General features: G+C 36.7%; 1 protein-coding gene across 3 annotated transcripts in view; it reads right to left on the bottom strand.

The window, feature by feature from the left end:
• The window catches only part of SPAG6 (sperm associated antigen 6), a 74,770-nt gene that overhangs the window by 28,696 nt on the left and 25,798 nt on the right, over positions 1-20,276 (bottom strand). For all 3 annotated transcript variants that reach the window (XM_032169156.2, XM_032169317.2, XM_058432221.1), the window contains exons 3-4: positions 17,106-17,272; positions 13,433-13,616 (exon numbers count right to left, since the gene is read on the bottom strand). In XM_032169156.2, the coding sequence (XP_032025047.1) occupies positions 13,433-13,616; positions 17,106-17,272 (351 nt within the window). The remainder of the gene's footprint in view (positions 1-13,432; positions 13,617-17,105; positions 17,273-20,276) is intronic.

The raw sequence follows: 20,276 nt of genomic DNA, 5'->3' as shown, positions 1-20,276 counted from the left end.
TTTCCAACAACATTTATGAGGGTTATGTGCATACAATTTTTTGATCAGTAATAACATGTAAAAACTTGGGGTGACAAGACTTTGCTTCTCACACAGTTGCATTTTCTTAAGAATTTCATTCTGTGCTGTTCTTGGAATCTGGGTTTTTGGTTTGTTTGGTCTTTTCCTAACTAAGGGCTAAGCTTGCAGTGATCCGTCAGTAACAGGCATGAGAAGTGTTGCAAGTTAAATGGATCAAAATCTTCAACTTAGAATAATCAAAAACCTCAGTATGACTTTAGGTTTAAGTTTATAACAAAAAGAGAAAGTAAATTAAAAGGAGGACTTTTAAGATCAACAACATTCATAAGATTAGTACTATCTAAAGCTGCATGAGTGGAACATTAGAAATAACTCTATGTTGACCGGAAGGGAAGAGAGCAGACAGGAATGCCCCTTAGCATAGTATAAGTATGGTGGTTACTAGGTAAATCAGACAAAAGTAATCTTGCTTTAATAGTGCCCCAGTGACTTCAACCTCTCTCAATTACATCATGGCTAGTTGTCTGTTTAGATCAGAAGTAGTCATTGCAAATGCCCACAGGGCCTAGGAAAGTAACTAAAATAAATGAAGCCAGAGGACGTTTAAAAAAAAAAAGGTCGGGGAGTGGGAGAGCAGTAGTGAAGTGCAAAAGTCTAGGCACCATCTACAAGGGGCAGCAGTTTCTTAGTTTCAGCCCAGTGTTGCTATGTAGGAATATAGGCCTACTGTTGTCAGGCCTTTTTTTTTTTTTTTATGTGAAATTGCCTGGTTTTTAAGTGTTGGCAATTTTTTTTTTTTAAGAACACTGTGTGAGACAACATAGTGCTGGCCAAATAAAACACACCCCTCTGTGGGCCTGCTACAGCCTGAACCACCCCATTTTACAACCATAGGCTTAAACCTTACACCCTCTAAAACAGCCTGTGGGGGGCTTTCTGGGTATGGAAAGGTGATGTTCTTTCTACTTTTAATTTTTGAAGTCATGTGTGGGGTCACAGAGGAAGAACCACTACTGTGGTTACATAAGAAAATTCAGAGAATTCTAAGAAATTAATAAAAACCTAAAAATTGACTCATAAGAAAGGATTACTCTAAACATATGATACTTGAATAATCTTTCAGCTCATAATGGAGATGTGAGACAGAAGAATTTGAGCAAACAAGTGATCATGAGGACTCATAAAAAGAATTCAAAATGAAGAGGTTCTCCAAAAAGAAAAAAGACAAAAAATATGTATCCAGCACACTAATTAAAAAACTCCTCTGGAACTCTAATCTCTTTAAACTTTATTGCTTTTTAATTTTTTTTCAAGCACTGCTTTTAACTGTTTCTAAGCCCTACAAAAGTTATATTTTGTTTCATTAAAAAATACAAGAAAGTTATAAATTAATCATTTCTTTGCAGTTAGGTGGCCCTATTTATCAGTTTGAAGATGGGCTGGTTTTTGCCATAAAAATATACAGCTGTATCACTTCAAAAGCTTTTTGAAATAAAGCAGGTTTAAAAAAAAAAAAAAGCTACATTTTGCCTGGGTACAGTGGCTCATGCCTGTAATCCTAGCACTTTGGGAGCCTGAGACAGGCAGATTGCTTGAAGCCAGGAGTTCAAAACCAGCTTGGACAACAGGGCAAAACCCCATCTCTACAAAAAACAAAAAAACACAAAAATTAGCCAGGCATGGTGGCAAGCACCTATAGCTACTCAGGAGGCTGAGGTGGGAGGACCCCTTGAACCCAAGAGGCAGAAGTTTCTGTGAGCCAAGATCACGTTGCTTCACTTCAGCCTGGGCAAAAGAGCAAGACCCTGTCTCAAAACAAACAAACAAACAAAACCTACATTTAAAATTGGCTGCCACTTATACGATATTAATGTTATGTTAATAATAATTCCTCATCCTATTCAACCAAATTTTTCATGATTGGGTGAAATTATAATAACAAATATGTTGCTGCAATTACCAAAGCTGGTTACTTACTGGTAACTCCAGTATGATTTTGGTAATAGCACTTCCAAAGTAAAAGAAATCTGTTGGCCAGGCGCAGTGCCTCACTCTTGTAGTCCCAGCACTTTGGGAGGCCAAGGTGGGAGGACTGCTTGCATCCAGGAGTTCAAGACCAGCGTGGGAAACAGAGAGAGACCCTGTCTCCAAAAAAAATCAAAAATTAGCTGAATATGGTGGCACGTGCCTGTAGTCTCAGCTACTCGGGAGGCTGAAGTGGGAGGATTGCTTGAGCCCAGGAAGTCGAGGCTGCAGTGAGATGTGATCATGCCATTGTACTCAGCCTAGGCAACAGAGCAAGAGCCTGTCTCAAAAAAAAAGAAAAATCTCTTTAGGTTTTGGTCTAACCCAGCTGTTTACAACTGGTTTAGTTATCTACTACTATGTAACATCACACCAAATTTAGCAGCTTAAAACAGCAAACATTTATTATCTCACAGTTTCTGTAGGTCAAGAATCTAGGAGTGGCTTACCTGACAGGTTCAGGCTCAAGACCTATCACTAGGCTATAATCAAGAAGTCAACTGGGGCTGCAGTCAATTGAGGATGTGTGTCCAGGCACACTCGTGGGAGGGTTAATGGGAATCTTTAGTTCCGTGCCCTATGGGCCTCTACATAGGCTGCTCATGATGAGGCTTCCCCCAAAGTGAGTGATTCAAAAGAGAGGACCCAAGTGATTCAAAAGAGAAGACTCAAGATTATAAAAGACATTTCTGTCTTTTATAATCTAAGCCTGGACGTGGCATAGCGTTGCCTCTGCTATAGTGCATTGGTGCAACGGGGGAGGGAACTACACAAGGATGTGAATAAGAGGAGGCAGGCATCATGGAGGCTGCTACCACAAAAAGCTTTGTTCTACACCGACACATCTGCAAGGCAACAGTGACTCACTAGAGCTATCATTCTCAGCTGAGAGATTGACATCTCCAATTGCAGGTGGAAGTGAGAAAAGCATAAAGGAAGAATTTGCATATTACTATATAAAAGTCTCGAGTGATTTTTATTTCTCCCACACACACAAATGTCATTTTTCCTACTCTCATCATTTCTATCTTGCTTCCCTCCACCCAATCGTCAGAGCCATTAGTTTAACCCTAACACATGGGTTGAGTGTTTGAGAGCTTAAGGGTTAACATACATACATACATTTGCTTTAAAGGCGAAATAATTCTGGCTCCTTTAAAAAGTCAAGTGAGTCAAATAAGCCATTGATCTGGAGTTAACAGGGCTTTAGTAAGAAATTACAATCAGCTGGGAGGGAAGGCTGCTCTCACAGGACTCAAGCAGCTTCAAAACATGGTAAGAAAAAGTCAAGTGGAGACCAGACAAAAGGAAAGTGAGAAAAAAAAAAAAAAACACTTGGTTATAGCCTTGAACAACAATAGGCTGAGGAAATTTGAAGTCATTTTAGCTCCCATCCCCACCACTAATTTAGCATTAGACTTTTAACAGATGAGACCAAGCTTTTAACAGATGAGACCAAGCTGAATAGAGTAATGCAAAACTACAAAGAGTCTGGAGTGTCCCGGTAAAGAAGAAAATAACTAAAATAATTGGAGTTACATCTTTACAAAGTAATGCTTTTTGAATCTAGAAGTTGTTGTATTTGTTTCCACCTGCTTTATATAGCATTTGCAACCATAGTTGTGGTTTCACTCTACCTATAACTTTGCATTTTGCTTAAAAAAAAAAAAAACCTGCCCAGACTTCACCACTATGCAATGTATGCATGTAAGAAATCTACTCGTGGCCAGGCGCGCTGGCTCACGCCTGTAATCCCAGAACTTAGGGAGGCCAAAGTGGGCAGATCACCTAAGGTCAGGAGTTCAAGACTAACCTGGCCAATATGGTGAAACCTCGTCTCTACTAAAAAATACAAAAATTAGCCACGCGTGGTGGTATGCACCTGCAATCCCAGCTACTCGAGAGGCTGAAGTGGGTGAATCGCTTGAACCCAGGAGGCGGAGGTTGCAGTGAGCTGAAATTGTACCACTGCACTGCAGCCTGGGCGACAGTCAGACTCTGTTTCAAAAAGAAAAAAAAAAAAAAGAAAAGAAAAAAGATCTGTACTTGTACCCCGTAAATACATAACAATTTTTTAATTAATATACAAAAATAATTTTTAAAATAAATAATAGAAAAACAGTTTTAAAAACCATGGAAAATGCATATGTTATTACTCAAACTTCAAAGGTATTCACTCTTTGCTCCAACCCAGTGCTAGGTAAGAAGTCCCTGTCTTCAAGGAGCACAATCTGATGGAGAAGGCTAGACAGCAAAAGACCACAGGTACTCTGATGGGATTCTCTAGAACAGGTAAAGGAGAGAGAAAACAGAAAGAGGAAATAAAAATAAAACATTGGGAGGGTAATATGTTGATGTCGTGTTTTTATAAACGTGGTCCCTGGTCAGCAGTGCGTGGTGTGACTCCCCTGAGTGGTTCTCACACCCTCATGGGTTTCCACTGGCTACTTTTATTCCTGAGGACTCAGCTAACCCAACATTTTTAACAGTTGCCTAATATCCCACTGAGCAAATATGCCATCATTTACTTAACCAGTTTCCCACTTGAGGACATTTAATTAATTTTTTGTTTTGTTTTGTTTTGTTGTTTGCTATTATATAGTAAAATGAACCACTTTTGCATTCAGATTACATATTAGTTATCTATTATCCTGTAACACACAATCCCAAACTGAGCAGCATAAAACAACATCACTTATTATTTCAGAGTTTCTGTGGGTCAGGAACTCAGGAGCAGCTTAGCTAGGTGGTTGTGGCTCAGAATTACAAAGTTGCTGTCCAATTGTCAGCTGGGGCAGTCACCTGAAGGCCCACCTTGGGGAGGATCTGCTTCCAGCTCAATCCCATCATTGCTGGGAAGCCTCCATTCCTTGCTGGCTGCTGGAAACCTCAGTTCTTCACCATGTGAACCTTTCCATAAGCTGCCTAAGTGTCCACGTAACAGCTTCCCCTAGAGCAAGTGGCCAAGAAAGATAGAGTGCCCAAGACAGAAGCACTGATTTTTTTTTTTTCTCCAGAGGCAGGATCTCACTCTGTCACCCAGGCCAGAGTGCAGTGGCACCGTCATAGCTCACTGCAGCCAGAAACTCCTGGGCTCAAGTGACCCTCCTCATCCTCCCAAGTAGCTGGACACCACTATACTCAGCTAATTTTTTTTTTTTAAGAGACGAGATCTCACTATGTTGCCCAGGCTAGTCTCGAACTCCTGGCCTTAGGCAATCCTCCAACCTTGACCTCCCAAAGTGCTGGGACTATAGGCATAAGACACTGTGCCTGGCCTCTTGTCTTTTATAACCTGTTCTCAGGAAGTGACATACCATGACTTCTGCTGGTCACACAGACCAGCCCTGGTATAACGCAGGAGAAGACTAAACAAGAGTCTGAAAACCAGGACACATGATATGGGAGGCTGGCTACTACAGGTCACACATACACACACACACATCCACAAGTATACACACATGCATGCATGTATACTTGTATACATGTATGTTTGTATACACATATGTATAAACAAAAATAACCCAAATGTCTTTTTAAGACCACAGAATTACTAGCACATTGCCTTTTAACAAATATCTACAAAGCATAGACACAGTAATTTTATGTGCTACCCAATAGAAATATTATCCACATAATGTAATTTAAAACTTGAAATTAGCCACACTTTAAAAGTAAAAAGAAATAGGTGAAAATAATTTTAATATACTTTAACACAATACATCTGAAATATAATTTCAACATGCAATCAATATTTTAAACATTTAGTGAGGTATTTTACATTTTTTCACACTAAGCCTTGGAATCTAGTGTGTATTTTGCACTTACAGCATTTCTCAATTCAGTCACTAAATTTTCATCAAAAATGCTCAATAAGTATTTAGATTTCAAAAAGTTTACAGTTGAAAAGGTAGAGTCACATACCCAAGTTGCTCCAATTATACCTACAAAGTTTTAAGTAACTGAGTATCAATTTTTAAATTTACATTAATTAAATGGCAATAAAATAAAAAATGTAGTTCCTCAATGTACACTAGCCTCAGTTCAAGTTTGCAAAAGTCTCATGTGAATAGAGGCTACCATACTGCTAACACTGTAGTGTGAGATCAAAAGGGATATAGAGAAATGGTCTATGGCCAGTTATAGCACAGTGACACCAAAAATGCTAGCGGTCCTATCTTCGAAAATCCTTTGAGGTGGCCAGGCACGGTGGCTCACACCTGTAATCCCAGCACTTTGGGAGGCTGAGGCGGGAGGATCACAAGGTCAGGAGTTCAAGACGAGCCTGGTCAACATGGTGAAACCCTATGTCTACTAAAAATATAAAAATTAGCCAAGCGTGGTGGCAGACGCCTGTAATCCCAGCTACTTGGGAGGCTGAGGCAGGAAAATCGCTTGAACCTGGGAGGCGTAAGTTGCCGAGATCACGCCATTGCACTCCAACCTGGGCAACGAGAGCAAAACTCCATCTCAAAAAAAAAAAAAAGAAAATCCTTTGAGACAATTAACTTATTCCACACTTTTAGAGCAAACTAGTTCATTCATCTAAAACCCTGATAAGAGCAAACCAAGCTCCAAAAATTAACTGTGCAAAATCAGTCAGCTAACATGATGAGAATACAGCTCCTATTTTCCTGTAGACTGTGGATTTAAAAATCTATGGGAAAATAAGATGAAAAACATGTCTTATCTCAAGGTACAATTCTTATGCTAACCAAGTCCTGAGCTTCTAATAGCAAACTCTCTTGTAGATGTTTGTGAAATGCTCAATTGGAGTACTTTCAAATTTCAGTCAAGTACATTTGGCTTCATGTATTTCTAGAAATTCAAATGTAAATAAAAGTGGGTTCCTCCCCCCAACATCAAAAAGGTATTAGGCAGATTTATACGCCAGTGACTGGAAAACAAACTAAGTTCAAGAAACAATAGAGAAACATGTCACGGTGCAGTGTTCAAACTTGGTTTATTTCCAAACCACCAGTATACAAAATATCCTTCTCTTTATCCACTCAGCACACATACACTTAATGACATTTCTCCCACAGGTATTTGCATAAAGCCAAAAACAAAGATTTAAACTAAAAGAATTGTAGGTATTATCAAGTAGAGGAGGTATTTTGTGGGACAAAGCACTTTCCTTCCTCTTACTACTGCATGTATCACTTCCTCCTGTTATTTCTATGCCAAGGACTGTTCATTTGTTATCTGGATGTAACAAAGTTCTTGAGAAAGTAAAGATTCCTCTTTTTTGCTGTTGTACAAAAAAGGTAATTCATAATTCATCTTTTTTTTTTTTTGAGACAGGGTCTCACTGTGTTGCCCAGGCTGGAGTTCAGTGGCACAATCATAGCTCACTGCAGCCTCAACCTCCTGGGCTCAAGTGATCCTCCCACTTCAGCCTCCCAAATAGTTGAGACCACAGGTGCACACCACAACATCTGGTGAATTTTTTTATTTTATTTTTTACACACAGGGTTTCACTATGTTTCACAGACCAGTCTTGAATTCCTGGGCTCAAGTGATCCTCCCACCTCAGCCTCCCAAAGAACTAGGATTACAGGCACGTGCCACTGTGCCCAGTTATAATTCATCTTTCATTTACCCTAATGTATAGTCACCCAATGCATTATATATGCTTTTTAATACAGTATTGTACATTGTGTCAGTGTTTGCCTAGCTGTCTAGATGACCTTCATGCTCATCTGTATTAATTTTTCTGCCTTAGATTATAAAGCCCCACACATGAGGTCTTAGTCAATTTATTTTACTTTATACAGTGGGAAAGATATGGGAACACAGACATAAATGCCTCAAGTACATTTTGATGATTACCATGATGATGACATTGTTAAATAAATGGATTGCTAGCCTCATATAAAAAGTTAGAGGCATGAGTAACTTAGGAATCTGAGCTTATGTATTACATTTTGTTGCTCCAGATTCTAAGTTAAAAAAAATTAGAAGATTTTATTAGCCAAGAGTTCCCAACTAAAAATATTACAAGAAATAAAAACACAAAAGAATCACAACATTTTTTACCAGCACACAAACTGAACCCTAAAAATAACCAACCAATTAGGTAACTACCAAGTAAAACAAGGTTATAATTAATTAAAATGTTCTTTTGTTTAGCACATTTGGCCTCTATGCCCAAAAAAACATAGAGGGATATTTATTTTCACTTTATACTTCTTTCACTAGCACCTAAAAAAATACAAAGATATTTGTGAAAATAAGTGTTAGGGTCAAAATAAATGAAATATATAATATATGTTATCCCACATACCTCATTTGCCTCTATGTTTGTGTTCCTCAACCCCCTATAATAGAAAAAAAGGTACGAAAAGATAAAGAAGCAAAAGGTGTTACTGGAACCCACCGAAATCTCTAGGCGTCAGTAAAGACGGCTGTCTGCAGGGCCTTTAAAATAATTTTTAATGACCACGTTCTAGTCCCTTCTCCCCATCCATTCTCCCTCTAAGAAAAACCATTCAAAGTCCTTAGCTCTTATCTCTGATATTTGTCACTAATATCTGGGGTTTTTAAAAGTTAATTACTTTGAAAATTGCTAAGACTAGATTTTGTGTTCTCACCATAAATAAGTAGGTGAGATTTTTTAATTAATTACTGCTTCCTAAGCCTGTTCTGTACTATTTAAGCTATTGATATTTGTACATGGGTGGCATAAGAAGAATATTCACAAGAATTCTGTATTTTAAACTTTTCATTGTATCATTTCATCATTCGATACAAGATAGAAAACAATCGGGCTGCCAGCTCATCTTGAGACCTTGCTTACAGTATCTGTCTAGTAAAGAGGATACAATGGACTCGATGATTCCGTCAGGTCCACATCAGCCAGCCCCTGCAAGCACTGCTCATCTCTGGCGCAGCAAGCTCATCTCCCAACTGCCACAGAGCTGGACAGAAATCAGGTCCACAAGAGAAAGAAGAGTCAACCCGGTGGAAAGCGGCCAACAGAGATTAGAAACAGAGGTATCTGGCAAGACTTTCAGATATTACAAGGAGCTACAAAAGAATGATGAGATCTTGTACACATTCATCCCTCACAGTGTAAAATGCAAGAATCTCTGAAAGTGTTGAGCCGTTGCCAAGCAGTTCCACCATAAATTGCTGTGTGACCAGAATAAATCCTTTAACCTCTCTACTTCAGTTTGCTCATCTATGTGACAATTGTATCAATAATTTAAAAGTTGTAGAATGTCTAATCAAATGTATTCCTCTTTGCCAGGCTTGAGATAGGCCAAAGTTTACCACAAAGAAACACTTTTTTTTTTAGCTAAAGCTCCCAAAATAAACACTTAAAACTCATTTTTGAGCTCAAATGTGGAAGGCCATTCACACAAAACACTTCCGCACACTTGCAGCCAGGCTGCTGCTCTCACCTCAATCCCAAGTGCTCTCATTGTGGCCACTGTCTCCACAGACGGCCATTCATTGGAAGCACCCTCCACAGAGCCAGAGGACTTCAGTCACAAGGCCTGAGGGAGGCTGCTGGGGACCAGGGGAGGAGGGCCTGGAGCCTCCTGCAGCAGCCTCCCTCACCCACCTCCTAGCGGTTGAGCCATCAGCTGAGGAAGCCCAGTGGCTGGGGAATCCCACCATCCCTCCTACCTTACCCATCACGCTTCCAGCTGGCACAGGCTCTCCAGGCACCCTTTCCAAAAGCAAGACCATTCCTTGGAAACAGTGACAGATTTCATATTGGTTGAATAAATAAATATGTTAATAGAACAACTATACAATATATCTATGTACAAAACTGCACTTGTGCTCCTTAAATTTATACAAACTTTTTAAAGTTTAATTTATAAAGTGGGCATGGTAAGAGATTAACAACAATAGATAATAATAAAAGAGAACAATTATAACAACAGACTAAAAAACAGTTGTGTGAATGAGGAAACAAAAGAAGAATTCTGCAGAGTGGGAAAGGGTTACAAAAAGTAAGAAAAGAGAAAGCCAATCTGAGAAGAATTCTACCTCAGCTGTCACTAAGGAGCAGGAAAAACTAGAAAGAAATCACTTATTTATCTGCAAAGTCAGAGGTAAACATTACCATGTGTATTCAATAACTGGTGATTCAATCATAAAATTTAATGATATGATTTGTACACAGTTGGAAAAAAAAAACCACCATTTCTGGTTGTCAGCCCCAAGTTCTCTTTGGCTGTCTGTAAAATGCTTTAAAATCTTTACATAGAAATGTTTTAGAAGTTGTATTTTTCAAACAAGGAAAAGTCAGGTAATGCCCATCGGCTTCTCTCTATGCTTATTTTAATTTTGTTTCCTGTACACAGAACTTTTTCTTTCTATTGCCCTTAAAAGTACATATTATTTCTTTTGCATCTCAATTTAAGATTTATATTTCTTGAACTGTCTAACCAAACAGTTTTCCACTAATATTCATTAATCTCAATATATTTTGCTTTTAGGAAATCATTAAGAAATCAGGTTATTTTCAAAAAACAAACAAAACAAACAAAAGCCGGACGCAGTAGCTCACACCTGTAATCCAGCACTTTGAGAGGCCGAGGTGGACGGATTACAAGGTCAGGAGTTCGAGACCAGCCCGACCAACATGGTGAAACCCCGTCTCTACTAAAAATACAAAAATTAGCTGGGCATGGTGGGGCGTGCCTGTAATCCTAGCTCCTTGGGAAGCTGAAGCAGGAGAGTCGCTTGAACCCGGGAGGCGGAGGTTGCAGTGAGCCAAGATCGCACCACTGCACTCCAGCCTGGGTGACAGAGCAAGACTCTATCTCGAAAAAAAAAGAAATTAGGTTATTTGGAGGTAAATCCTCCATTTTCATTGATATGGATGTGAGTGATGACTTTTATGGTTTACTAGGTAACAATTCCCTTTCCTTCTGAGAAATCTATGCAATAATCTCTTCTGGGAGCTTCTGGGTCCCAGGCCCCTAACTACTGTGAAATATTGAAATTACAGTGGAAATTCCACGTGGGAGCCAGATTATACCAAGAACTTGGAATGAGACCCCTAAGACAGATCCTGTTTATGAACTATAAGCATTTTGCCCCAGACTCAACAAAATGAAGCGATGGAAATGTTATCTGTGAGGCACCTGCCTGAGAGAGTATCTATACAATTGTCCCTCAAAGCTCTTTTCCAACACTCACGTTACAATCTGTAATGTGTCCCTCTGACTTAAAAAAAAACTTAACTAAATATACTCATGTAGTTTCCTATGATAACCAGCTTTTGATTTAAAAGCCTGCTGTAGTTTTCTCAATCAACATGTACTAAACAATAGTCTTAAGGTGAACCTTTTTGGAAAATCAAAATCTAGATTTAAGAAAATAATTTAATAATTTGTAATTTAATTCTGAATAATTCTAAGCATGACAACAGTTGTCTTTTTCAACTTGCCTTTTACACTGTTTTATTTCTATTTTGTCTGTAATAATGTCACCATTTTAAGAACCAAATTAAATATAACCTTAGGAGAGCCTCTTCCTGTTTCTGTTTTGAAGTTTTTCTTCAATACTGTTTCAGGAAGTATTTAGCGAAGCTGTATGGTATAGTAGTTAACATAGGCTTTGCAGTCAGACAGTTAGACTCAAATTCCAGTTCCACCATTAATATAATTTTGGATATCCTTTCTAAAGTCCACTTTATTTCTCCATTTAACAGGGAGAGTAATGCCCACCCAAGAGTAGCTGCAATCAAAATGAGATAATGTGTCTGAAGCACACAGCACAGAGCCAGGCATATACTAATTACTCACTACACAGCAGCTAATATTTTAGACATAGACACACACTGAAAATCTGGAACATGAAGAAAAAATTCCTTAATTTTACCACCTTAGGAATACAAACATGATTTTTTTTGTAATTATATCCACATAAAAACTTATTTTTACATTATTATAATTGTAATACACAATTTTATATCTTTTTAACATTATAACCACTGTTCCATGTTACCATGTAGGTTCATAATTACCTTTTAAATTTGTTGCCTCAGATTTCATTAAGTTCCATAATTTATCCACTAAATTTCTATCAAATATTTGAGGGGTTTACAAATCATGCTATAATAACATTTGCATGAATATAGCTTTTCCATCCTGCGGAATTCTTTCCTTAGGATGAATTCTCAAAGCAGGCTTTTTTAGGGCAACAACTTTAATAGTTTTGTCAAACTGCCCTCCACCAGTTTATACAATTTGTAGTTCCTTCACAAATGTGCACACGTCATATTGTCCACTCTAACCTTCAGTATTAATATTAATATGTTACATTTACTGAGTATTTCCATATGCCAAGCACTGACCTAAGTGCTTTACATGTATCATGTCATCATCCTCACAACAAATCTCTGATGTAACCACTATTAGTTATCCTCTTCCGCAGATGAGGAAGCTAAGGTTCAGAAGGTTTATAAGCAATGTCCGAGGTCACGCAGCAACTAAATGGTAGTATCTAAACTAAACTCAGACCCTGTCTAATGTCACGGTGCTCTTAATCACCTGGCTATATTGCTGCTTTACTCTTCTGCCACCACCCCCCACTCAAATAACAGGTTAAAAAGATCTTCATTGATGTTTTCATATAGAATTTGTTGATTACTAGCAAAGTTGATCATTTTTACATATGTTTATTTTAAAACTGTATTTTCTTCTTATGTTATTTGTTCATAAGCAACTTCTGTAAAGTGATGGGGAAAATTATGTTCCTCATGTACTTTTTACCAATTGGGTGCGTTGACACAATCCTCTCACAAGAGGCCCAGGTCCCTTCTTGATGACCCCACTGAGCTGTCAGTTTATAGAAGAACATGCTCCTTCTCTGCTTCCTGCCCAGTATGAGTTGAATACCAGTATTTTCCAGGAAGTTATGTCCGTATCTCCTCAACATCACTCACTCGTGATGCGTCTCCTGGTTGGTTTGGAACTCCCTATCATGAATGGGCAGGAAGATCAAATGACCCCAAGAGGGTGACTAACTAAAATAATTTATTAGGTTAATGCAAAAGTAATTGGGGTTTTTGCCAGTAATGGCAAAACCACTTATGCACCAACCTAATAACTGAACCAATTTACCAAGGCCTTTGAGACTCAAGCCCACTCTCCCACCCTCTGCCACCCCTCTCTCCTTTTCTCCACCTCTTCAAATTTCCCTTCTGCAAAGATAAAGACTGAAATATATAGGGGTTTTTTGTGTGTGTGTGAATATATGATCCAAACAACTTTGCCATCATTCAAAACGTATTTCTCATCGCATATAGAAACATCATTAAAACTCCACCTATGTTTTACTAAGCAAAACTGGATTTACCTAATAAATCTGAATTATAATAATCCTATTTTAAAATATGCTCCTGCATATTTTAAATTACCTGCATTATGTCTTGCAATATATCTAAGTGCCCAGGCTGCAGCCTCCTTGACTCCAGGGTCAAAATCTTCCAAGCATATGACCAGCGTATCCAGTGCTCCACAATCAACTATTGCCTGAGCTAGCTGGGGAGAATGTTTACCAACTGCTCGTAACACAAAGGCAGCTGCTTTCTTGTAGAAGCGCTACAAACAAGGGTCAAACAGACAAAACTCAAAATGAATTGAGTACTTAGAAAACCAAAATCTAAACTAGACCAAAACTAACATAAAAATAACATTAATGTAAATAAAGCTCAGCAGCTTTTGAATATAAAAGATGAAAAACATCCTGCAAAATAATTTTGATTATTTGATGTGCCCTCATTGCTTCTGTTCAGTAACTCAACTGAAAATAAGGTAGGTTTTACATTGTATTTCAAATGTTTTACCCTGAAGCCTGCATTTGGAAATTGTATAAAATTATAAACATACTTTCCACAAATTCATAAAATAATGAGATTTTTTGTATCTGCATTACACCAGAATGTATTGTTTGACCCTTGGGAACTCTTAGATTGTTAGCATGTGCAACTACGCTCACTGTCAATTGACTAATTCATTTCCTTTACTTGCCCTCAGTCTTTAAGCGTGGTAGGCCTTTCATGACCTCAGCTAATCTTTCTGGTGTCCTAAATTATTCTGAAGTAACAACCATGTTCCAAAATGTGCTTACAATCATCAAATAAACATAAAGGCAAAACATTCACGACACATTTTAAAACTTTTCCTGGCAAATAAATCAGCCAAACAATGGGATATAAGTTATTTTCTCTAGAAATGCTTTTTTTAAGATAAAAGCAAATTACTTACCATTTTGTAAATTTTAAATACTGCTTCATACTTATATTTCCTATAGATGCATTGTATCTCACTAAGGAATGAGTAAATGAAACTGAAACACAAGACTAACATGTTTCTCTTCATATCGCTAAAAAAATTAAATGTATAGGAAATATGTGGCTGTGACACTCACTATGGTTTTATGGTTAGCATAATGACACAGTGATGGTCTCCTAACTCTTTCTGTTATTAATAAAACCCAATTAATCCCCTATTTTACATTCTAAGTTTCTATTTCTTCACAGTGACTACTGAAAAGTGACTAGTTGATTACAGCACCTGTTTTGAAAGCATTCCATTCACTTAGACTATAATATTGATACAATAAAAATTACATGAGAAAAAAACACATCAAGTACATCTTAAACATAGTATATCTTAAAAATCAGTATATGTTGCTAATATAAGAAATATGCTACGTTAGTACTGATGTTTTTGATTTGACATATTTTCTTTAGTTTCTTAAATTATATAAGTAACCAAATTTCTACTAATTTACTCTAAATATTAGTGTAGACTTTTGAAGTAGGTTTCCATAGATTATTTTCTTACAAATGTGGGGAAAAAATGATGATATATTTATTTTCATTACCTTAGCTAATTTGACTTTTTATACTGCAGAATTGTCAAATTTACAGACCATTTAGGGGTATCAGTTGTCACTATTAATTACAGTGCCTATAACTCACACTTTCGGATCTCATTCCCTCTTTCTCCTAATTTTCACTTCCCCCAAATTCCTAACACTCTTCTCTTCCATTCCTCATCAAAAGAAACGCCAAAACAAAACAAACAAACAAAAAAAACCCAGCAAAACCACAGGACTTTGTACCTCATAAAGAGGAGATTAAATCTCCTGTGAGAAATGACTTAAAGGCTGGAAGGTGAGGGAGACAGAAGCTTGTGCAAACGCTTCGTGTTTTCACTGCCTCCTCACTTTTCTGCTGTAGTGCTTTTTTGTCTCTCTACAACTAATTAACATTCATTCAACTTAGAAAACTTCTACTGAAAATCTTCTACGTGGGATACCAGAATACAGACTCTGCTCTCAAAAGAAAGAGCTAAGAGTCCAAGAGGAAGAAAGCCCAACAGTATTTGATGATAGAAGGAATATCCATAAGAAAAATAAAATTTCTGTGACTCCTTGTAGAGCTATAACAAGCATTAGTAAGTGACTCTCTGATCTATAAATATAAGGCAAATTTCTGCACCATTAGGATTTATTTTTATTCTGGCAAAATACACATAACATGAAATTTACCATTTTAACCATTTCAAAGTATACAACTTAGTGGCATTTAGTGCATTCACAATGTTGTGCAACCATCACCACTGTCTAGTTCTAGACTATTATCATCACCCCAACAAGAAACTTCTTACAAATAAAGCAGTCAGTTTCCATTCCCTTCTCCTTCCAGCCCCTGGCAACCACTAATCTGCTTCTGTCTCTATGGATTTACATATTCTGGATAGTTCATATAAATGGAACCACACAAGCTGTGGCCTTTTGTGTCTGGCTTCTTGCACTTAGCATAATGTTTTTATGGGTCATCCATGGTGTAGCATTTATCAGTACTTTATTCCTTTTATGACTAATAATCCATTGTATGGATACACAACATTTTGTTTACCCATTCATCTGTTGATCGAATTAGGTTGCTTTCACCTTTTGGCTATTGTGGATGCTGCTGCTATGAACATTTGCGTGCAGGCTTTGCTGGAGCATCTGTTTTCAATTCTTTTGGATGTATAACTAGGAATAGAATTGCTGAGTCACGTGGTAACAAATGTTTCACTGACTGTGGACCTACCAAAGTGTTTTCACAGTGGTTTCCCCCATTTTACATTCCTACCAGCAATGTATGAAAGTTCCAATTTCTCCATGTCCTCACCAGCACTTGTTATTTTCTTTTTATTTTTTATTATGGCCACCCTAGAAGGTATGAAGTGATACCTCATTGTGGTTTTGATTTGCATATCTTAATGACTAATGCTGTGGGGCATCTTTTCACATGCTTCTTGGCCATTTGTATATATTCTTTGGAGAAATGTCTATTTGATTCCTTTGCCCATTTTTCAATTGGCTTGTCTTTTTGTTACACAAATAGGAATTTAATCCCAAAGATATGTCAAGAAAGCTCTATCCCTAGGTTATGATAAACTAACAGAATAGAATGAACAGTCCAAAACCTACCTACAGGTGGTCCTTAACTACTGTGGAAACCAAATAGCTGGCATTGTATAGAAACAGAAAGTGGTACCAGATAGGAGGGGGAAAAAATGGGGCACTTTTAGATAGTGCTTAACAGAGTTCACATGCCTATAACTTGGTAAAAAAGATTTATCAAACCTTCCATTACACATACTTATTCTCTTCCTCTTTTTGGTTGCTTCTCTACCCCTTGCCTCAAGGCTGTCTCTCACTATTTCACTTAACTTGGTTTCACCAGCATATAAGGACTGCTGAGATCAACTATTTGCCTAGGGTCTACATACTTCCCTAAACAGATCGGACAGCTTTGTTTAAAACTCTCATATATAGAAATACTGCTTTATGTATAATTCCCCCTAAAAAATCTATTTTCTCCTTATATTATCAATAATAGATAAATGGTGGTTATCAGCACCAAAGCAAAATACCTTGAAAATACGATTACATGCAGCTCAGATAATTGAAGATTGTGTTAATCCCCTAATAATTTTATGCCTACAGGCTTGCAACTGTATCCAAACTGTCACATTTTAAAAAATCTAAAACAAAAAATATATAACTAGTTTTTTTTTAATTCTTACATTCTGTTCTGCCAATGAATAAACAAGCTGTGGAAGAATGTCGCACTTCACAACAGCTTCTGCTAGGTCATCATTATAATTGGCCAGTCTCCCAAGAGCCAAAGCAGCAGTCTGTTGAATTGTTGGGACCACGTCTAGAAGAAGAGGTCTCAGCAAAGACATTACACCTGAGTTAAATTATGAAAGAACAGAAATCAGGAAAATGTAAATTACAAAGCAAAAATACAATTCAGTATATATGCAGACAGTAAAATTAAAGGGAAAAAATCAGTAAAAACAAAACTATTCACTATAAACTAATGGAAATTTAGAAGTACCTAACTGGCCAAGACACAGAATAATAGAAGCTATCATTGTTAAACATGCAGTAGAGCATGGAAATAAGAAAGGCTTTGGATTTAGGTAAGAATCCCTGATTCAGCAAGTCCTGTCTATATTACCTGATAGAGTTATTATGAGGCATGCAGAGAAAGGTTGTAGAGTATGCTATGATGTCTAACACAAAAAAGATAGGGCTTCCCCCCAGACTTTGCAAATCTTATATTTCAAGGCTCACTTCAAGGCCTCACCTGCGTATTATCTCCAAATAAATGTCTTGGAGATGAGGAAGCGTACTACTAGTGCTCATCATATTCATCCAACGGTTGAATGCATAGTAGGTATATCATCGTCATCACCACAACAGCAACAATAGTAAAAGTAGCTTATATTTATCAAGGGCTTATTATATGCAAGCACTGTTCTAAGGACTTTTTTCCATAATAATTCATTTAACTTTTATAACAAAACTATGAAGCAGGCCCTACTATTACGTCTATTTTACAGACAAGAAAATTGAGGCTGAGAAAGGTTAATTGTCACACAACTAATGAATGGTAAAGTAAGGTTATAATTCATACATTTTTCATTGATAATTGTTAAATAATACATATTGAAAACGGAGGAGGTGGGAAGAGAGATACCAATAGTATTTGCATTGTGGTCATTTTACTGGATATTCCAGCTCTTTCTATTAACTTTGCCTTACTGTAAATTCTGCAAAAGAGTCAACTGCCATTTCTGTTTTAATGATGCTGCTTTAGTCTAAGATTACAAGAAAGGTAATAACAGAATTCAAACTATAACAAAGTACCCCTTGACTTTCTACACTTTAATTTATACCAGTCTACTCAATTAGATATCATTAAATCTTTTCTTTAAAAACATATCCTAGTTATACACAAAAGCAAATATTACCAGTATTCTTTTATATTATTATATGCAGAAACATTTGAAATAGAACAAAAGGAAAACATTTACAGTAACATCTAAACACTTGATCTTAGCAAAAGGCCGAGAAGCCATTATAGTAACACTTAGGATTAGACCAAAATAAAAGAGTACTAGCAAATAACCTACGCAGAGAGCAGTGATGCTTAATCACAGACACATTTAATGATGCGACCTATGGATTTTCCTAGTTTCTGGTTTTACTTAGTCATTAGTTTCGTGCCTAAGTTGGCTAGGTTAGATCATCTTCTATCACCGTTGCAGGTGTGAATCCCATGAAGGCTGGTAAGCGCTGCAGGCACACAGAGCCCCTGCCCACACTTGGGTCATAGCTCATGTTCAACAAATCCAGTGTTCATGGGTGTTACTTATATATTATTATCTATACTGTTTGATAGAGATAATTTCTGAAATATCCACAACAAAAGTTTAAAGCACAGAACAAGGTATGGCATAACTACTCAATGTTACCACAGGTTATTTCAGGAAAGGTGGATTTAAAAAAATTGTCCATCTCTTTGTTGCTTGCTTTATTACTTGATTCATTGTTGTTGGTTTCTTACTGAATAAAATACAAATAAAATAAAAATTACCATTTTAACCATTTTTAAGTTTACAGTTCAGTGGAGTTACATACATCCACAATGTTGTGTGACCATCACCATTAAGAACTGCCAAACTGTTTTCCACAGCAGCTGAGCCATTTTACATTCCCATCATTTTACAAGGGTTCCAATTTTTCCACATCCTCACCAGCACTTGTAATTTTCCATTTTAAAAAAATAACAGCCATCTGAATGTGGATGAGCTGGTGTCTCATTGTGATTTTGATTTGCATTTCCATAGCACTAATAATGTTGAGCATCTTATGTGCTCATTGGCCATTTGTACATCTTCTTTGAAGAAATGTCAGGCCAAGCCCTGTGACCATTTTTGAATTGGGCACAGGGCTTGGCCTGACATTGTATTGTCATTATCATCGAGCATTACGTTCTTATTTTTTGTTTTTTTGGGTTTTATTGAAACAGAGTTTTGCTTTGTTGCCTAGGCTGGAGTGCAGTGGTGCAATCATGGCCCACTGCAGCCTCAACCTCTCAGGTTCAAGCAATCCTCCCACTCAGCCTAACAAATAACTGAGTGCACTGCACTTGGCTAAATTTTTTTATTTTTTGTAGAGATGGGGGTCCCACTATGTTGCCCAGGTTGGTCTCAAACTCCTGGGCTCAAGAGATCCTCCCATCTTAGCCTCCCACAGTGCTGGAATTACAGGCATGACCCACTGTGCCTGGACTTACTTCATATTTTTTATAATAAATATGCACTATTTTAATTAAAATAAGTCAATACTCTAAAAAAGAAAAGCTAAATTTGTTAACATATAAAGTTTCATAATAAATGCATTAATGAGGCAAAAAAGTATGCTTAGAATAGCTTTAAAGAATCACAATTAAGTTTCATGTTATTTTTTCCTGATTATTCTGGGCTTTTTATTTTGTTTTTGGGGGGAGATATATACATATATACATATATACATATATATCAAGTGGACACATAAATATATATATTTTTATATATTTATACAAAATAAATATATAAAATAAATATATTTATATATCTTTATATGAAATAAATATATTTAGATATCTTTATACAAAATAAATATATTTATGTATCTTTATACAAAATAAATATATTTTATATCTTTATACAAAATAAATTTTATGTCTTTATACAAAATAAATATATTTTATATCTTTATACAAAATAAATACATTTTATATCTTTATACAAAATAAATATATTTTATATCTTTATATATCTTTATATAAAATAAATATATAAAATATATATTATATATCTTTATATAAAATAAATATATAATATATATTTATATATCTTTAT

The sequence above is a fragment of the Hylobates moloch genome, unplaced genomic scaffold (genome assembly GCF_009828535.3).
Source record: "Hylobates moloch isolate HMO894 unplaced genomic scaffold, HMol_V3 SCAFFOLD_2, whole genome shotgun sequence".
NCBI lineage: Eukaryota > Metazoa > Chordata > Mammalia > Primates > Hylobatidae > Hylobates > Hylobates moloch.
This window is presented reverse-complemented; position numbering and strand designations above follow the sequence as displayed.